The sequence below is a fragment of the Lygodium microphyllum genome, chromosome 4 (genome assembly GCF_053477565.2).
Source record: "Lygodium microphyllum isolate KBCC chromosome 4, Lygodium_microphyllum_v1.1.10, whole genome shotgun sequence".
NCBI lineage: Eukaryota > Viridiplantae > Streptophyta > Polypodiopsida > Schizaeales > Lygodiaceae > Lygodium > Lygodium microphyllum.
In genome coordinates this window covers 154,993,970-155,010,669 of record NC_141138.1, presented here as the reverse complement: position 1 = coordinate 155,010,669, position 16,700 = coordinate 154,993,970, and the positions used below count along the sequence as shown (strand labels likewise).

The window sequence follows — 16,700 nt, the reverse complement described above, 5'->3', positions numbered from 1 at the left end:
CAAAGTAAGCTGGCTGCCCCAAATTCTCATGCAAACCTTGCTGTCCAAAAACCATAGGATTAGCATTTACATCATGAACTTGCATTTGCATTTCTTGCCCAATTGGCACCAGCTGCTTTTCACCATGAGCATCTTTAGGAGCATCTTGAGAAGGCTTTGGCTTGTTCTTCGGTGCATCTTGCTGTCCCGAAGTTCTAAAAGAGGAGTTTCTCTTCTTGCCCTTGTTTTCCTTCGTAGGAGTGTTCAAAAACCGAGTAAACTAAGGATCTTTTGCCAATTCAGCAAAGATATTGATTGCTGCCCTTATTTGATTCTTGAATGCATCATCGAATTCCATTTCCCCTTGTTGATCATCATCCTCTTTCTACATTGAGAGTCCAACATCTTGGCCTTCAGCCACATTTTCAGCATGTTGTCCATGATTCGTGCCTTGTCCAAGATCAGGCATTGCATTTCCTTCTTACCCATGTTAATGTGCATCATGAGAGGCATCATTACTGCTTGATTGCATCCCACTGTATGAAGGCATCTTGCTGAAATTTCTCAACTTAGCACAAAAATCAACACTAGCATAAAGCTTTGGCTTGCAATCAGGTGCCTCGGGCCCACCAAATCAAGAGATTTGATGAATCCGGCAATGGAACCATGAAACCAGCCTTCCTTCTTGGAATGGGTGGTGATAACCTGATTTAAGAGTTAATTACAGTAATAAATAAATGCACATAAAATGAAATACACACTTTACCATAACATTCTTGGACAGTAGACACCCTGTTGGCCCCAAAATTGACGCCCCTTACGGTATTATTTAGCTTTCATTCAATTGGAAGAAGTACAACTTGAGATTCTTCAATCTCCTCCTGCTAACCAATTGCTCTTGCTGTCATAAATGACCAGCAAGCCTTTTGGGTCATTTGCCCCTTGATTCACCCAGGACTTCTTCTCCAACTTGACCCTTGGCTGGCCAAATGCTGCCCCAAATCAATTCGGGATGGGCTGGCTCCTGAAATCCCTTGATAATCTTCAATTATCAGCTGCTGATTTCAGTCCCTTAAGCCTTCAATCTCTGGCACGGATCCCAAGGTGGCTGCTAAACCCTAATTTCTACTGTAAATTAGGGTTTACTGCAGAAATTACAATTCAGCCCACCAAAAATGGTTGAGATCTCCTCCGAATGGCTAAGAATTACTGAGAATGGCTGGGCATAGGCTGAAGAAGATGAGATAATGCTGTAGAGAGAGAAAATTCTGAGATTTGTCGTAAAGAACTGATTAAAATCAGCTGCTGCCCTGTTGTACCAGCCCCAAAAGGATACATCAACAACAATAGGAGCATCAAAGATTGTGATCTTCAGGAGAAAGTGCATCAGCAGCAATTGCCAGCTTCCCAAGGTCAAGAATATGCAATCTCCATCACCAAAATGGTCTCCAATGGCTGGGAGATGGCCCCAAAAGCTGGCAGCAACAATCCAACATCTCTTCCCAATAGCTCCAAAATGAAAAAACGAGATTTTCCTCTCCCTTCAGCCCTATTTAGCCTTTCCCCCACTTGCATGGGAATTTTTTGCCAAATAGCAGCTTTCTTAATCTATTTTCAGCAATTTCCAGCCATTTAATTAATTCAGCCCTTAGTCCATGCCTAGAAAAATGACCTTGCCCATCCAAAAATTAATTGGCTAGGCCATTTGCAACCCAAGGTGATCCCATGCATTAATTGACCCTTGGACAAGCATTAATCCATTAATTAATGCCTAGTCCCTAGTGTCACCACTGATACTTAATGGCCAATTAATGGTCCTAGGGGCAAACAAACACCAAAATTCACCTAGAATCTAACAAGTGTAACTTGTTACAACTTTTGCCTTTGACACCTATCTTTTTCATAGGGTCCTTCGGCCTTCAACAGTGAAAAAGTAGCTTGCATCTCACATGTGCAACACATGTGCATCTTTTAATTGCACATTTGATTAATCCTTTAATCAAATGTCAATTAAACATAAGCAAAGCATCAAATTTTCACATCCTCATGACAGTTTTCATGTGCTTTTGGTAAAGTTTCAACGTTGTTTCATCTATAAAAAAATGCAACTGGAAGGAGAACGGTGACCTGGCAGATTATCCTCAATGATGCACTTTACCTTAATGTGTTTTAGTTAGAGCTAATTTTTTATCACGCTTTTTCAGGTTCAGTAGTACATAGAAGGTCCAGAGTATTGCCTAATGCTCAACAAGGAGGTCGCATCTCTACTCCTCTAGTGATGGATAGCTTGGTTATGTAGTGGATCTAGAATGTATTTACAAGGTACAATTATTTTTGCTATTCACTATTGAGTATACCAATCACTGTGAGCTGGTATGCAAATATGTATGGTTTATACCTAGACTTTAAAACTATACATTTACAAGGTTGCTAGCATATATAAAATAGATGGAATATACATTTGGATATGATGTGCATTTGCAAGGCATGTATGGGATACATGGATGGCATGCAGTATACACAAAGGTGATACAAGAGAAGTACAATTGCATAAGTTACATGTGATTTATAATTGATGTATACCATATTTTTTGTTGCAATGTAGTACATCATTGCAATGAGGCACTAGTTATGCTTAGTTTATACACTACAAAGTCTTGGTAGTCAAAACAACATTGGGTCTTGGCATGTGGATGCATCCCTCATGGTTCTGACAGTGGTTACGATTCATGTTTATGGACCATAACTAGTTTAAGTGACTTGAAATTCAAACATGTAGAGGGCATGAGCCTAGTTATGCAATAGGTGCACATGATGTTGTTTGACTACGATGCCAACATGTATCCCTAGCAGTGGCAATGGATGCTTTGGTACATAGCAATGCAATTGAGGATAATTGCCAGGATTTCAAGAGGGTGGTTTGCTATGAGGACGTGAAATTTTATTGCTTTGCTTAGCATTTGATTAAAGTTAATCAAATAAGCAAATGTGACTTGCACATGCGAGGTGCAAGTTAATCATTTCATAGTGTGGGACCCAAGACCCTGAAATATCAATTGATGCCAAGGGCAAAAGTTGTAATAAGTTATGTATGGCAGGTACTAAGGCGTACCTAGTGTCAAATTTAGGCCTAGACCGATTTATTGGTCACTAATGTCAGTAGTGACATTAGAGACTAAGCATTAATTAATTAATTAATTAATGCAAGTCTAAGGATCAATAACTACTTAGGTATATGTAGGAGACAAATTGCCATGTCCATGAGGATAAAGTTGGCTCATGTCCCATTATCAAAGAAGATAAATGCATGTTGATCTCTAATTTTTCCCTATACTTTGCATAACTCAATAGCATCATCATTAGATTGATTACTAACAACATCAAGCACAAAGCAACAAATGTTTTGGGCTTCTTTTCCTAGGAATCTCCCTGATTTTTTTATTTTCTAGTTTCCTGTCTATTAGGACAGTCCTTAGCCATGTGACCCTCATGTGCACAAACAAAGTATTAATTTGCAACCCTTAATTCCCTACATTGTGTAGCTCTTTTCCGATCCTTTCCTTGCAGCTTTGGCCTCTTTTCAGCCTAATTTTCAAATTTTCCCATTTTCTCAACACTTGAAAACTTCTTATTTGGCTACTCACCCATATCTTTCTCACATAGCAATGCAATAGCTATATTAGCTATTTCTATAAGTTGAGACATGCTAGATATTTTAGATTTAATGTAAAAATCCATAATTCCTTAAGGGAGCTTGCTCATGAAGAGAAACTGGACAATAAGAGGTCACTGACAACAAGACAACCCAAAACTTCTTATTATACCATTTGAAGTTCTTGCATTGCATTGCATCAAGCTTATTCCAAGCTATCGTAATATCCACCTCAAATATACTAGTCAGCCAATTTGAAGCAAACATTTGCTTAAATTGTAACCATGTTGATGATACTCTACCTTAAGATCACGAACCACCACTACAATGCATTCCCCTTCAAGAAAGTGGATGCCTTCCGAATCTTAGAGGATTCAATGAAGTTGTGTCCCGAATAGGCTGCATCAAATTGCAAAATAAAGGTCAAAGCTTTTAGCCTATCTTGTGTCCTACTAAAGTCCTCAAACTTTACTCCTTTTCCACCTTCATCATAGTCCTTTACTACCCCTTTGGGAGTCAAGTTATCATATATTGGCTGCTACAGAAAGGGTGCATTTGTTGTATTTACATCATGACCAATACCATAAGAAGCAGCACTTATCCCTTGAGCCCCATAAGGACTAGGGGGATGTAGATACATTAAAATACATGCCACTTTGTGCCCCAAGTATCATGCCAATGCTACCATACATGGGGTTATGCATATTACTAGCCATACTCGGATACGTTGGGCTTTGCACACCATTCATTGGTTGTTGCATATCATAGGGAGTTGTGCTATACATTCTCGTATGTGCTCCATGACCCACCATAGCACAAAAACTAGTGCCTTCACCAAAGTATCCTAGTTGCCCTATACTTCATGCATATCCGGATATCCAAAACCCATAGGATTGGCACTACCAACATGATTTTGCATTTGGATATCCAATTCCACCAATACCAATTGCTTTTGCTCATCACCAGTCTTTAGTACAACTTTAGGCTGCGGTGGCTATCCTTTCAGAGCTTTTTGCTACCACAATGCCTTTGAAGATGATTGTTTTTCTTGCCCTTGCTATACTTTTAGGAGGGTTTAAAAATCTCTCAAATTTTGGATCTTTGGCCAATTAAGCAAAGATATCAGTTGTTGCCCTTCAACTAAGCCTTAAACTAGTCATCGTATTCTTCACTTCCTTGCTGGTCACCCACATCATGAGGCCTAGAAGGACCTACTTCTTGGTCAACAACCACGTTTTCTTCTTGTTGTCCATGATATAAGCTCGTTCCAAGATTAGGCATTGCAGTTTCCTATTCATTATGTGCATTTTCAGAATGAGATGCATCATCCCTAGTTGATCTCATCTCACTATAAGAAGACATTCTTGGTGTAAATACTCAGTTGAAGACAATTTCAGTAGTAGAGCAAAGCTTTGGACCTTCAATCAGGTGTCTAGGGCCCACCAAGTCAAGGGAATTGATGGTATCCCAACAATGGAACCATGAAACTAGCCTTGCTTCTCTAAGAGGGTGGCAATTACCTGATTAACCAACAATAACAGTAAGCAATTAAAGTATATAAACTGAAATACACAATTTACCACTTAATCTTGGACAATGGACAGCTTGTTGGCCCCAAAACTGGCACCTTTTGTGGTGTTTCTTCATCTTTTATTGCAAATGGATGGAGTGCACTGAGATTCTTTAACCTCCTTTGTTGATCCAAGTATCTATCATAAATGACCAACAAGCCTTCAAACCAATTTGCCCCTTGGTTTGCTTGGCGATTGGCCTTCAATTGTGCAAGTCACATATCTCGAGGATCCTAGGTCCCATATTGTGAAATAACTAACCTACACCTCACATGTGCAAGTCACGTTTGCATTTGAGAAATAGTTCTATGCGCTTAAATGTGTGGACCATGTAAATTTCTTCCAAAAGTTTCAAGATTGTTTTACAAACTCTCTACTTAAAGCCTTGATAACACAAAGACCAAAGGACTACAAGATTGATTTTATACCTAAAGCCTCTGCTCCAAACCAAGTTTCTTACCAAGTTAATCTTTCACATCAAGGGAAGATTTTGAAAGAGGGGAAAGATTTGCCAAGCAATTGATGACCAAGTAGTTAACCATTTTATTCATCAATGACTATTTCCAAAAAAAGTGGATAGACTATGTGTATGGACAAGGAAGCTTTAAATTAGATAATCATTAATAATTGAATACCCAATTCTAAGGATTGGTAATATCAAGATAGATTGTGGGAGCTAGTTTTGTCAAAAAGTGGCTATCATCAAATTCACATTGCACCTAAGGATGTTCCAAAGGCTGCATTTTGGACTATATTTTCAAAGACACTTGAAGCACAGAGACAGCATGTAGTGTGGTGTTTCAAGGACTAAGAAGGCACAGCTCTACATAGATAGCAAAAAGGCCAGTCCTTGGGAAGAGAAGATGTATTTAGGGCATATTATTTATAAGGTAGTACAAGAAATGGAGCCTAACAAAATGAAGGTTATTGTAGAACAGTAAGCTCCTAAAGATGTTCGTGAGGTGAGATGCTTTCTTCGTAAAGCGGTGCTTGCACTCGTCGTGCTCCTCTTGGTCAGCCACCTTGAGGGTAGAGTATGTAAAGGCAAGTGGATTCTCCGAGTATAGGATGTGTGGACCAGTATATAGTTGCTATTGGGTGGATAGTGGCCAGTCATCTTGCAAAGATGGGGACTCTAAATTGGTTTTGATTGCTTGTATCATGCTCGTAGGCCTGCCGTCACTATGTAAATCTCTGGACGAAAATAATCTTCCTTGAAGGGACCTCAGCATTCAGGGCCAATGACTAGTATGTAGACTTTTCTCTCACTTCTCTCTCTGTTCAAGTGACAACCTCAGGTTCTAGGTGTGCCTTGTTTTGGGCCAGATGACCGATTTTTTGGTCCGCCCATCCATTGGCTTATACCTCGCTTCATCGAGGTACCTCCGATGGTGGTGCAATTACCAGGGCATCAACAAAAAGGTCACGAAGGAGAAAGCACCAATCTCCCACGAGAAATTATCCCTTTGCCACACGTGTTGCTAGAAGCTCCCCCGCCCTGGCCTATAGGGGAAGAAGTCCGATGGAAAGAGAACCAGACTGCATCGGCTCACCCTGACCTGTTCTTCCGATTACAGTGGAAGAGAGTGAATGCATTTATCCTTTTTAGATAAGAGCGTCCAAATTTGATGAGGCCCTTTCCCTCGAGACTCGAGTCTGAATGGAATTGGGGCCCTCACCCTCAACTCACATCACGTTGCAAACTTCATCACTACTCCTCTTTCGTGTTCCTCTTTCCAACGAAGAAGGCTAGTTATTAACCTTTAAGGATTATCGCTTGATTGCCAATGCCATTTCACGTGCAGTGTGATTTGCCTTCAGGTATCACGGCAGGGCTACCTGGCCCGGCCCCGACAACTAAATGCCATTAGCCCAACTGTGATTCAATGAGACAATAATGATGCTTATCGACAAAAGCGTCTCCTTGAGATTGGAAATAAAACTGTTTCATAGGGAGAGGTAAGAAGAAGGAGCGAGCCAACCTTTCCCCGTGCAGGCTTGTTGGACATGGCCTCGATTTCCTTCTCGCTCCCCAAGGATATCCACTTCCCTGCATCATGTTTTTCCGGAGTCCCGATTTCGCCTTCTTTGGCATCCATCCTAGACCGCAACAAAGAAGAGATGCCCCAGAACTCTCGATTGATCCACCTACCTGCTTATGATCTTCTCTCGCACCAGAATTTTTATTTCAATTGCCACCAACAGCACATGCGACGGGCTGAGGGCCGAGGCCTCTATGGCCACATGTCAAAGCCAGTGCTTTGTGTTGGGCCACATGTCAGCCGGCGGTTGGTCAGCATGCCAACCGTCCGGCAACTCTTGGAATGTGGGAGCGCCAAGTCAGCAAGCGGTACCTAGCGCCCCATTTGGCAACCTCAAATTCCTCCCAGGCCTCTGTAAGTAATTTCAAATCTCAGAAGACGCATTTACATTGTGTTAGCATTGCCAAAAGGGCATATACTTAGGAGATGGTGGCAGTCTAGGGATAGGCAATCTTCAAAAGCTTACATTTAGTTCTCTCCAACGCACGGAATTCTAAGGTGTTGCAACGCATGGCAACACATGGGTGCATGCTTTTCCAAGCAAGTAAAAGGTGCATCAAGCTTTTTCATCTTAACTAAATACCCCCATCCCTGCTTAACCTAGCTTGTGAAGCATGGGGGAAACAAACAAAGATGGAACCACGGACAGATGCAAAGACTAAGGTCCTTTTTTGCCCTCGACTACCCTTTTCGTTGCTACAATCTTACTATTCATCATATACAATTCAACAATTGTTGCTATTATTTTGCGAGCAATTATTTGGTCAAACCTCGTGACATGATATCAATTGAAGTGGGTATACCTTCAACTCGAGGCTTGGCTCTCCTTGGGCGCATCGTGGCATGGGGCCATAGTGCGTGTCGCTTGGGCATGGTTAAGTGGCTCGGGGCTCCCACCAGGAATAGGTGAGCGGGAATGGTGAGTGCAAACAGTGAGAGTGCGGGGGATGGGTAGTCTTTTTCATGGGGTGAGAGGTGAGTGGGGTGTTGTGCTACAGTGAAGGGTTTCAGGGGTGCGTCCTTGCGTAAACACCAAGAAATATCAAGTGATATGATGGATTCCCTGCCCGATGGGGGAAGATAACATGGTAGACTGTTAAACCGTGTCGGCGCTGGACCGTGTCGCGTTACCGTGCCATGTCGACTTCCATGTCGCGTTGGGCCATGCCGTGGTGTGGTGCTGTGATGAGTCGGGGAATCCGTGTTATGTTGTGCCATGCCATGTTATGGTGTCATGTTGAGTTACAAGAGGCGTGATATGCTGTGCTGTGCCATGTTATGGTGCCGAGACATGTTGGCATGACTTGTTGAGTTTATCACACTTGGTATCAAAGCTGGACCCCCGTGATGCAGTGGTGACGTCTTGAGGCAGGGGGAGATTAAAATATTCAAAAAATCCAAAAAATTCAAAAAAAATTAAAAAATGGAAAAAAATAAGAAAAGTGAAAAGTGATCAAAAAGAAGAGGAAAAAGCACAAAATGAAGCTGAAAAGCGCAGAATTGAAAATTTGTATGAGTCAAAACACAAAAATTTGGCAAAATGGCATGATGGTGAGGATGAACGCAGGATTTTATGGCCGACAAAGGTGAAATGGTTGCAAAGTGGATACAGATTTTCGAAGAGGGAAGAGGAGGACTTGGAAAAGAGTTTGAATGGAGTAAAAGCTAGACAAGTTGAGTTGAAAGGAGAACCGCAAGTGCTGAATGCCAAGATAGAGGAATGGTATGAAGATCATCAAAAGGGTCCTAACCTTGAACTACTACAAATGGAATGACAATTGAGATTGGAAATCATTGAAGAATATGGCGAGGTAGTGGCGCAAGGGGGTATGCTCGATGAGAAGGCAAAAAGTATGGAACCCCACACGAATCAGAAAAAACCAAGCGCTAAAATGCAAAAAATGGAAATTGAAAGTGAGGCAAATAGTGAGAGTAGTGAAAGTGAAGTGGAAAAAGGAGAAAATATGTGTGTTGCAATAGAGGCCCAGTTGGCAATGGCTGAAAAGATGATCTCAGGGGGACAACTAAGTCACACACAACGCATTAACTTATTGCAGTTGATGAACACATTGAGAAAAGGGTTGGCGGAGTGAAAAAGGGAATATGGAGTAATGGCGAAGCCACCGAATACCATGAGCGAGTCAGATGATGAAGAGTTAGAGATTGATGAACCGACTGTCTGTACAGATGAGTCTTACTTGAATGAGCAGATAGATTGGCAGGCTGAGAGGCGAATATGGGAAGAAATGATGCAGGATGAAGCGCAACGGATGGAAAGGGAGAGGGCTCTAATAGAAAACGATCCAGGCCAATTTGATGATGCAATCGAAGAAGATGGAATGTGCAAGGTGAGTCAATGGAGAGAAGGAGAAGAGTGGGTGGTGAATGAGCCATACCACGAATATTGTGACCAACCCGAAGAAGCCTACTTTGGAGATCAAGAAGAAATGTTTGAAGAGGGTAGGTGGCAAGAAAGGAATCAAGAATGGACTCCAAATTATTATGCACAATCTCAAAGATCTGAGCATGAAGTACAGGAGAGCGAGTGGCGTCAAGGAGAAGAGGAGGAGGCCTACGGGCCATATTCTTATGAAGACGACGAAAAGATATGCCAAGTGGAGCAATGGTGGGCCAATGGGCCATATGATGAGGGGCAACTCGAAGAACTCGTAACGGAGCACGCGAGTATAAACAAAACCGTGGCCATAGAGTCTCCAGGAGGTCAAGAGGAGGCATGCGGGCCGGCTATTATGTTTGATGGAGTTCTCATCGAAGATTGCGTAGAAGAGGAAATGGTCTACGAATCGAATCTACTACCAGATGGAGTGATCTTAGAGGAGCGACAAATTCCAACTTGAATGTCCCGATGGATTCGAAGCGTTTCGACCCAACAATGGGGTGATTAAGGAAGTGGATGATCTCAGAGTTGAAGACTCCTGTACTTGGAGGGAGTATAAAGAAATCGGGGCAGATTATTCAGAGACTCCTGCACCTAGGGGGAGTATAAACAATCCAGGACAAGATGGGCTATCGTGCGTAGAAGGGTTGGATGAGGAGGCAGTTTGTTTTAAAGAGAAAGAAGTGCGTGGGATAGAGGCCTGTGGTTTGGATGAGAGGGATGTAGAGTTAGAGGAAGGGGATGGTTGGGTGACGGTAGATGAAGATGAGGCCGATTGGCAAACCAATGATGAACTCGTGAGCCGCGAGTCTAAAGAAACAGCCGTATGCAGGTTGGAAGAGGATAATGAACTCGTGAGCCACGAGTCTAAAGAAACGGCCGAATGTAGGATGGAAAAGGAGGAAGAACTCGTGAGCCACGAGTCTAAAGAAATGGCCGTAAGCGTGATAGAAGAGGAGGAAGAACTCCTGAGCCGCGAGTATAAACAAATGGCCGTATGCGAGATGGAAATGGATGAAGAACTTGTGAGCTGCGAGTATAAAGAAAAGGCCGTGCTAGGAGAAGAGGCAGATCAAACTCATGGAGCCGCGAGTCTAAACAAATGTGCCGAGTGTTTTGAGGAGAAGATGGAGATTAGGGAGACAGGAGGGGTCGAAGAACTCGTGAGCCGCGAGTATAAAGAAAAGGCCATGTTGGGAGTAGAGGTAGATCAAACTCATGGAGCCATGAGTCTAAACGAATGTGCCGGGTGTGTTGAGGAGAAGGTGGAGATCAGGGAGATAGGAGGGGCTAAAGAACTTGTGAGTCATGAGTATAAACAAACGGCCGTGTGTTGTGATAGGTGGGTGGATGATGTAGATGGTGAGGCCAGTGGGACTTGTGGTAACGAGAAGAGCTATGCAGAGAAAGGGGTAAAGATGAAGGCCCATGCTGAGGAGCGAGATGAATCTAACGATGCTTCAATGTCTAGGGTGGAGGGGGAGATGACAGAGTCAACCCCGAAACCCAAAAAACTGAGTTAGTTAGAAAGGGGAATCATGTATGCTTTAGTGAGGAGGTGCATGTGTATTCTTACAAAATCGATGAGGAAAAAGACTCGGCTACAGCGGTTGATTTCAAGGGAGGCAAGCCCTCATACAGAAAAGAAGACAGGGGTACTAGGGTGCCCCTCGTGTGGACAGATAGTGACGAGTGGATTTTTTGGAATGGGACTCAAGTCGCAGAGTTGCATGAGGCTAGGGACCTTGTACTTCAGATGAGAGTGTCTTTCAAGGAACCTACTTTGACCTTGAAGTCTACTAGCGCATTCAAGCCCATTCCAGTCTCAGGGCCAAAGAGGTGCAACTTGCTAGGTGACATCATTGTGGTCGAATGGCTTCATGATCGAACTGAGCAGGTTGCGCAGAGGCTTCACCCTTCGAGTTCGCAAAAACAGATCTGGCTCAGTGAGGAGCTCAACACAAGTGCCGAGATCGAGTGTGAAGGCTTGGTCTCAACTTGGGTCACTAAGGTCTATCTTGGCATCAAGAGGCCACTGTTTACTAGCGCATTCAAGCCCATTCCAGTCTACTAGCGCATTCAAGCCCATTCCAGTCTCAGGGCCAAAGAGGTGCAACTTGCTAGGTGACATCATTGTGGTCGAATGGCTTCATGATCGAACTGAGCAGGTTGCGCAGAGGCTTCACCCTTTGAGTTCGCAAAAACAGATCTGGCTCAGTGAGGAGCTCAACACAAGTGCCGAGATCGAGTGTGAAGGCTTGGTCTCAACTTGGGTCACTAAGGTCTATCTTGGCATCAAGAGGCCACTGTTTACAGCCAAAGAAATGGATTTGGCTGTGAGGGCAAGGCGGCATGCGAAAACTTCGCGTATCGACTTGTATAAGCTCTTCTGGTCCCACTTGCAAAATCAGGTCGTACAGGGCCATGTAGAGGTGGACACAGCGAGGGAGTTTTTTGTAGGGGGGTAGGTATAGTGGGGTACCTTCAACTCGAGACTTGGCTCTCCTTGGGCACGTTGCGGCATGGGGCTATAGTGCGTGTCGCTTGGGCATGGTTAAGTGGCTTGGGGCTCCCACCAGGAATAAGTGAGCGGGGATGGTGAGTGCAAACATTGAGAGTGAGGGGGACGGGTAGTCTTTTTCATGGGGCGAGAGGTGAGTGGGGTGTTGTGCTACTGTGAAGGGTTTCAAGGGTGCGTCCTTGCGTAAGCACCAAGAAATATCAAGTGATATGATGGATTCCTTGCATAATGGGGGGAGATAACATGGTGGACTGCTGAACCGCGTCGGCGCTGGGCCGTGTCGCGTTACCATGACGTGTCGACTTTTGTGTCGCGTTGGGCTGTGCTGTGCTGTGGTGCTGTGATGAGTCGGGAAAACCATGTTATGTTGTGCCATGCCGTGTTATGGTGTCATGTTGAGTTACGGGAGGTGTGATATGCTATGCCATGCCGTGTTATGGTGTCGAGACGTGTTGGCATGACTTGTTGAGTTTATCACAGTGGTCTAGGATTTTGATGGTGGTCAATCAAGGAAAGATGGCTTTGCATTTGATTATGGCCAATTAATAGGAGAATCTTCTTGGTAAAATTTTTTACCAAGACAATCACAAGAAAAGACTAAATTCAACACCCTCGAGAAAATTGGAAATTTTACCTTTATCTCAATTCTATCATTGATAGGTGCTACTATTGCCATTTAACTCCTACAATTTTCCACAGAGATTGCAAAAAATTACAGATTGATGCATAGGTTTGTTGATGAGCTTATTGTTTGATAAATTAATGGATCTTGTACATGGTTTTTTTGCAAGGTTACACATGCTTCCTTGCAAGGGTCCATGTGGCTTCATATGATCGTGCAATTGCATGGAAAGTCCCTAACGTGAATGATGGCATTGTCCATGGCATCACATTTGTTTATTTTAGTCAATCTTTCATGTAAAACATTACCATCATGTGCACTCTCTCACAAAAAATGACAAAGTACTCAAAACCTCATAGCCTTAACTGTTCTGCTTGAATTGCTCGTAATTAGCCCTTAGCAAAAGTTGTGGTCAATGTTTCCAAGGTTTTGTATAAGGCATATTATTAAAAGAAATTTTACATGCCTTGCAATGAACTCCAACAAATTTAGAGCTAATGTGCAATCAGTGGTTACAATACTTTGAAAATTTCAACAATATAGAGTGGTCCAATAAATTTCACACACACACACACACACACACACACACACACACACACACACACACACACATAATAGTGGCACACTTACTAAGAGTAGGTTAATTACCACTTGCTAAGAGTGGGTGGTAAGTTCAATCAATCATGTGGCCACGTAGTAAGTTTCCAACTACTCCATGGTTTGAATCAAGCATTAAAGATGCTTGCAAAGTGAAATAGACAATCACAACAATTAGAAGCCATTCACTTCAATTTTGGCAAGATTTATCCCTTTAGACTTAGCTGGGGTCCATATCAATGGGCATGTAGATTTTGAGCAACAAGTAAAGATGCAAACTTATGGAGTCCAATGTCGCCCTTTGTAACAATAGAAAATGAAGATGAAGATCGTCTTGAGCACAACAGGTTGGCTGCATATCATATAGCCAAAAATCTACAAGGATGTGTAGGACTATGTGCATCCTTAAGGAGATTGTTTCACCTATTAGAGGGGCACACACATGGCATTGACCCTCCATTAGTATGATTGCTTTAACCCCAACCTCTAACCATGAGGACGTAAGACTTTGGCCCCTCCACTCAAGTTTGGGAGTTATTTTTGGGGTGGAAACCACCATAGCATACTAGACAATAGTTAAACCTTTGCATTTGATGGTGTTATAGTAAATATACTATTGGTACCTTAGTGAAGGTCGAGTCAACTACCTTAGTAAGGGCAAGGGGATAGCCCAAAGGGCCAAAGGTGATCTCAATTATTCAAGTATGGAAGGTAGAGCTAATGGTGTGTAAAGTGGAGAGGTAAAAGAGATTCATGGAGGAGCAAGATTAAGAAGATGAAGGGATGGATGGCATCCATGGCTAACAGCTTGGTCATGAAGGTAGTATTGTTGTTAAAGGACCCTTGAAGGGTGGGTTAGGTTGTGTTTCCATAAAGATGAAACCAACTAGTTGTCTACTAGATAGGGCACAATACTAAAGGTGGCAGCAATAAAGGCACACAAGGATGCTTGTCCTTGAAGAACACTAGTAGGGCTAGCAACTTTGCCACATGAAACCTACAAAGCACCATCCTTTTATCATGATTATGATTATGGTGAGGAGTAATCTTGTTGTAGCCATGGATGGTGACTATGCTGCTATTGCTACAACATTTTGTGTGTGAAGAGAGATGGCCAACTAGCAAAGGAGTTATCGATCAAAGTAAAGCTCTTCTTGATCACCCAAAAACTGCATTAAGAGTTGAGATCATGCAAAGAGCACACAATTCACACACCAAAAGTTGTAAAGTAAATTTTAACAACACAATAGGTTATGACTAGGAAGAATGTAGAGACAATGTGTTGTATGTAGCAATAACATAATTCAATAGTGGCTGACCATTGCTAGTACACTAGTCTATCATATCCCATGACTACCAAAGGTGCAAGTGCACCAACATTAGACCATTTAACTAAAAGGCAAAGAGCCCCAATTGTGTGGAGTAGTTGATGTGACTATGAATCTTCATGTGTATGCAACCTTGGAGATCATATTGGCCATCCTCACCTCTTTTGCTATTTGAAGTTTGTATTCAATAGCCTATTTTCAAGCACCATGTTTATGAAAACTAAGGTTTAATCTAAATCAAATTTTCAAGCCTTCTAAAGGTTCTATATATCTATTATCAAGGACCATCTCTCTAGGCCTTCATGTTTAAAACTAACAAGTACACATCCAAACATGCATAGATAATGCACACACTTCTTGTAGAACCCTAAAATCCACACCTTGGGATGATTATATGCATGTACCCTTGCATAAACAAATGCATACATTCTTTGTAGAAATACATATGAAAAGATAGCATCCATTTATACATACATACACCATAGATATCTTTGCATACATACGTATACATGTGGATGCACAAGACTTGAACTAAAAACATCAATGTATACAATAACCAAACAAAGCCCCCCCCCCCCCCCCCCGATCCCCCCAAAACAAACATAGATGTGCAAACATGCATGCTCAAATTTTGTTAAGCCATCACAATATAAAGTACACTCAATATATGCACAAACGCATACACACAATACACACACCATTACATGGATACCTGTATATGCATATGTAGTCACTCACATAAGTGAGCTTGTGTGCTCAAAAGACACCCACACTCATGGGTGCATCTGTGCATACTTGCACACAAACATATCCCCAAATTTAGAGTCGCTCTCAAGTGCATGCACATCCTTATGCTTCCATGCTTGCACCATAAAAAGGCTTGATTCAATACCACTTATGCACATGCACATGAACTCCCAAGTCTACAAAATGCACACATGGAAACATGCGTGCAATATTGGCAAACCTAGAAACACATATATGGCAACACATCTATGATGTATTGTTCAAGCATGATGTATGTGTGCATCAAAATTTGAGTCTTGCACTCATCTACAAAAACCCAAATTGAGACAAATGAGAAACACCTTAAATGTGCCCATTTCCCCTCCTTGCTCCCCCCCCCCCAAAAAAAAAAAAAAAACTCGAGGTGTGTAATTTAAATTGGTGAGTATTATGTCTAATTTAGCTCTTTATTTGGCATCTCTTGTAGACTAGGCTAAAGATTACTCATGGTTCACAACATTTGACCATAATCGAGAACTTGGCTGATTTTTTATTCAATGTCACTTACCTTGCTCTTTCCTTTGATAACGTAACAAACATAGTTTGCTAAATGATTGACTTGCCATCTTATTACACGTCACATAAGAGAGAGTGTGAGAGAGAAAGAGAGATACTTCTAATCTAAATGGAAGGATCGATTCACTAGTTATACATGAGTTTTTTAGACTTGATGATGTGGGCCAAAGCTAACTAGTGTCTCATTAATGGTGGAGAAAACCTATGCATGAATTAAGACAAAGCATTAATCAAGATGCTTAAGGAAGGGGAGTTACTAGTAGGAAATTTATGATTAAAGCTCTAAGCTTGATTAATATATGGCACTATAAAGCCTTACGATTCCAATTCAAATAGGATTAAGGCCTAGCTTAACCCTAGTTGATGCTCAATCCTTAATTAGATGACTTGATGATGCGTGTATGAAATAAAAAGAAAGTCTTTGTAATTTTGGCAAGCTCAGTTTGGCAAGCTCAGTTTGGCAATTGAGGCTTGGGCCTCAAAGTTAGAGACAAACATGTGGGTGGGCCACTAAAGCAAGAAGTACGTGCTATAATAAGCAATAGAAAAAGCATGGGGGAGGGCACTATATGAAGATGCCACATCTCACAACTTCTTATTCCTTAACAAGCTCACTAGATATTTAGAAAGTCCACATAGAATCTTGCAATAAAATTGCACCCTCAATTTACAAGAAGTATATGTTCAA

The 16,700-nt window shown here is 42.1% G+C and overlaps 1 protein-coding gene across 5 annotated transcripts in view; it reads right to left on the bottom strand.

The window, feature by feature from the left end:
* LOC148037805 (uncharacterized) overlaps positions 1-7,709 on the bottom strand; it is a 231,536-nt gene extending 223,827 nt beyond the window's left edge. For 4 of the 5 annotated variants that reach the window (XM_087676760.1, XM_087676758.1, XM_087676761.1 and 1 more), the window contains exon 1: positions 7,185-7,709. In XM_087676760.1, the coding sequence (XP_087532886.1) occupies positions 7,185-7,301 (117 nt within the window). In that variant the 5' untranslated portion in view covers positions 7,302-7,709. The remainder of the gene's footprint in view (positions 1-7,184) is intronic. The other variant, XM_087676764.1, reaches the window with a different exon arrangement.
* Between the last annotated feature and the right edge of the window lie 8,991 nt (positions 7,710-16,700).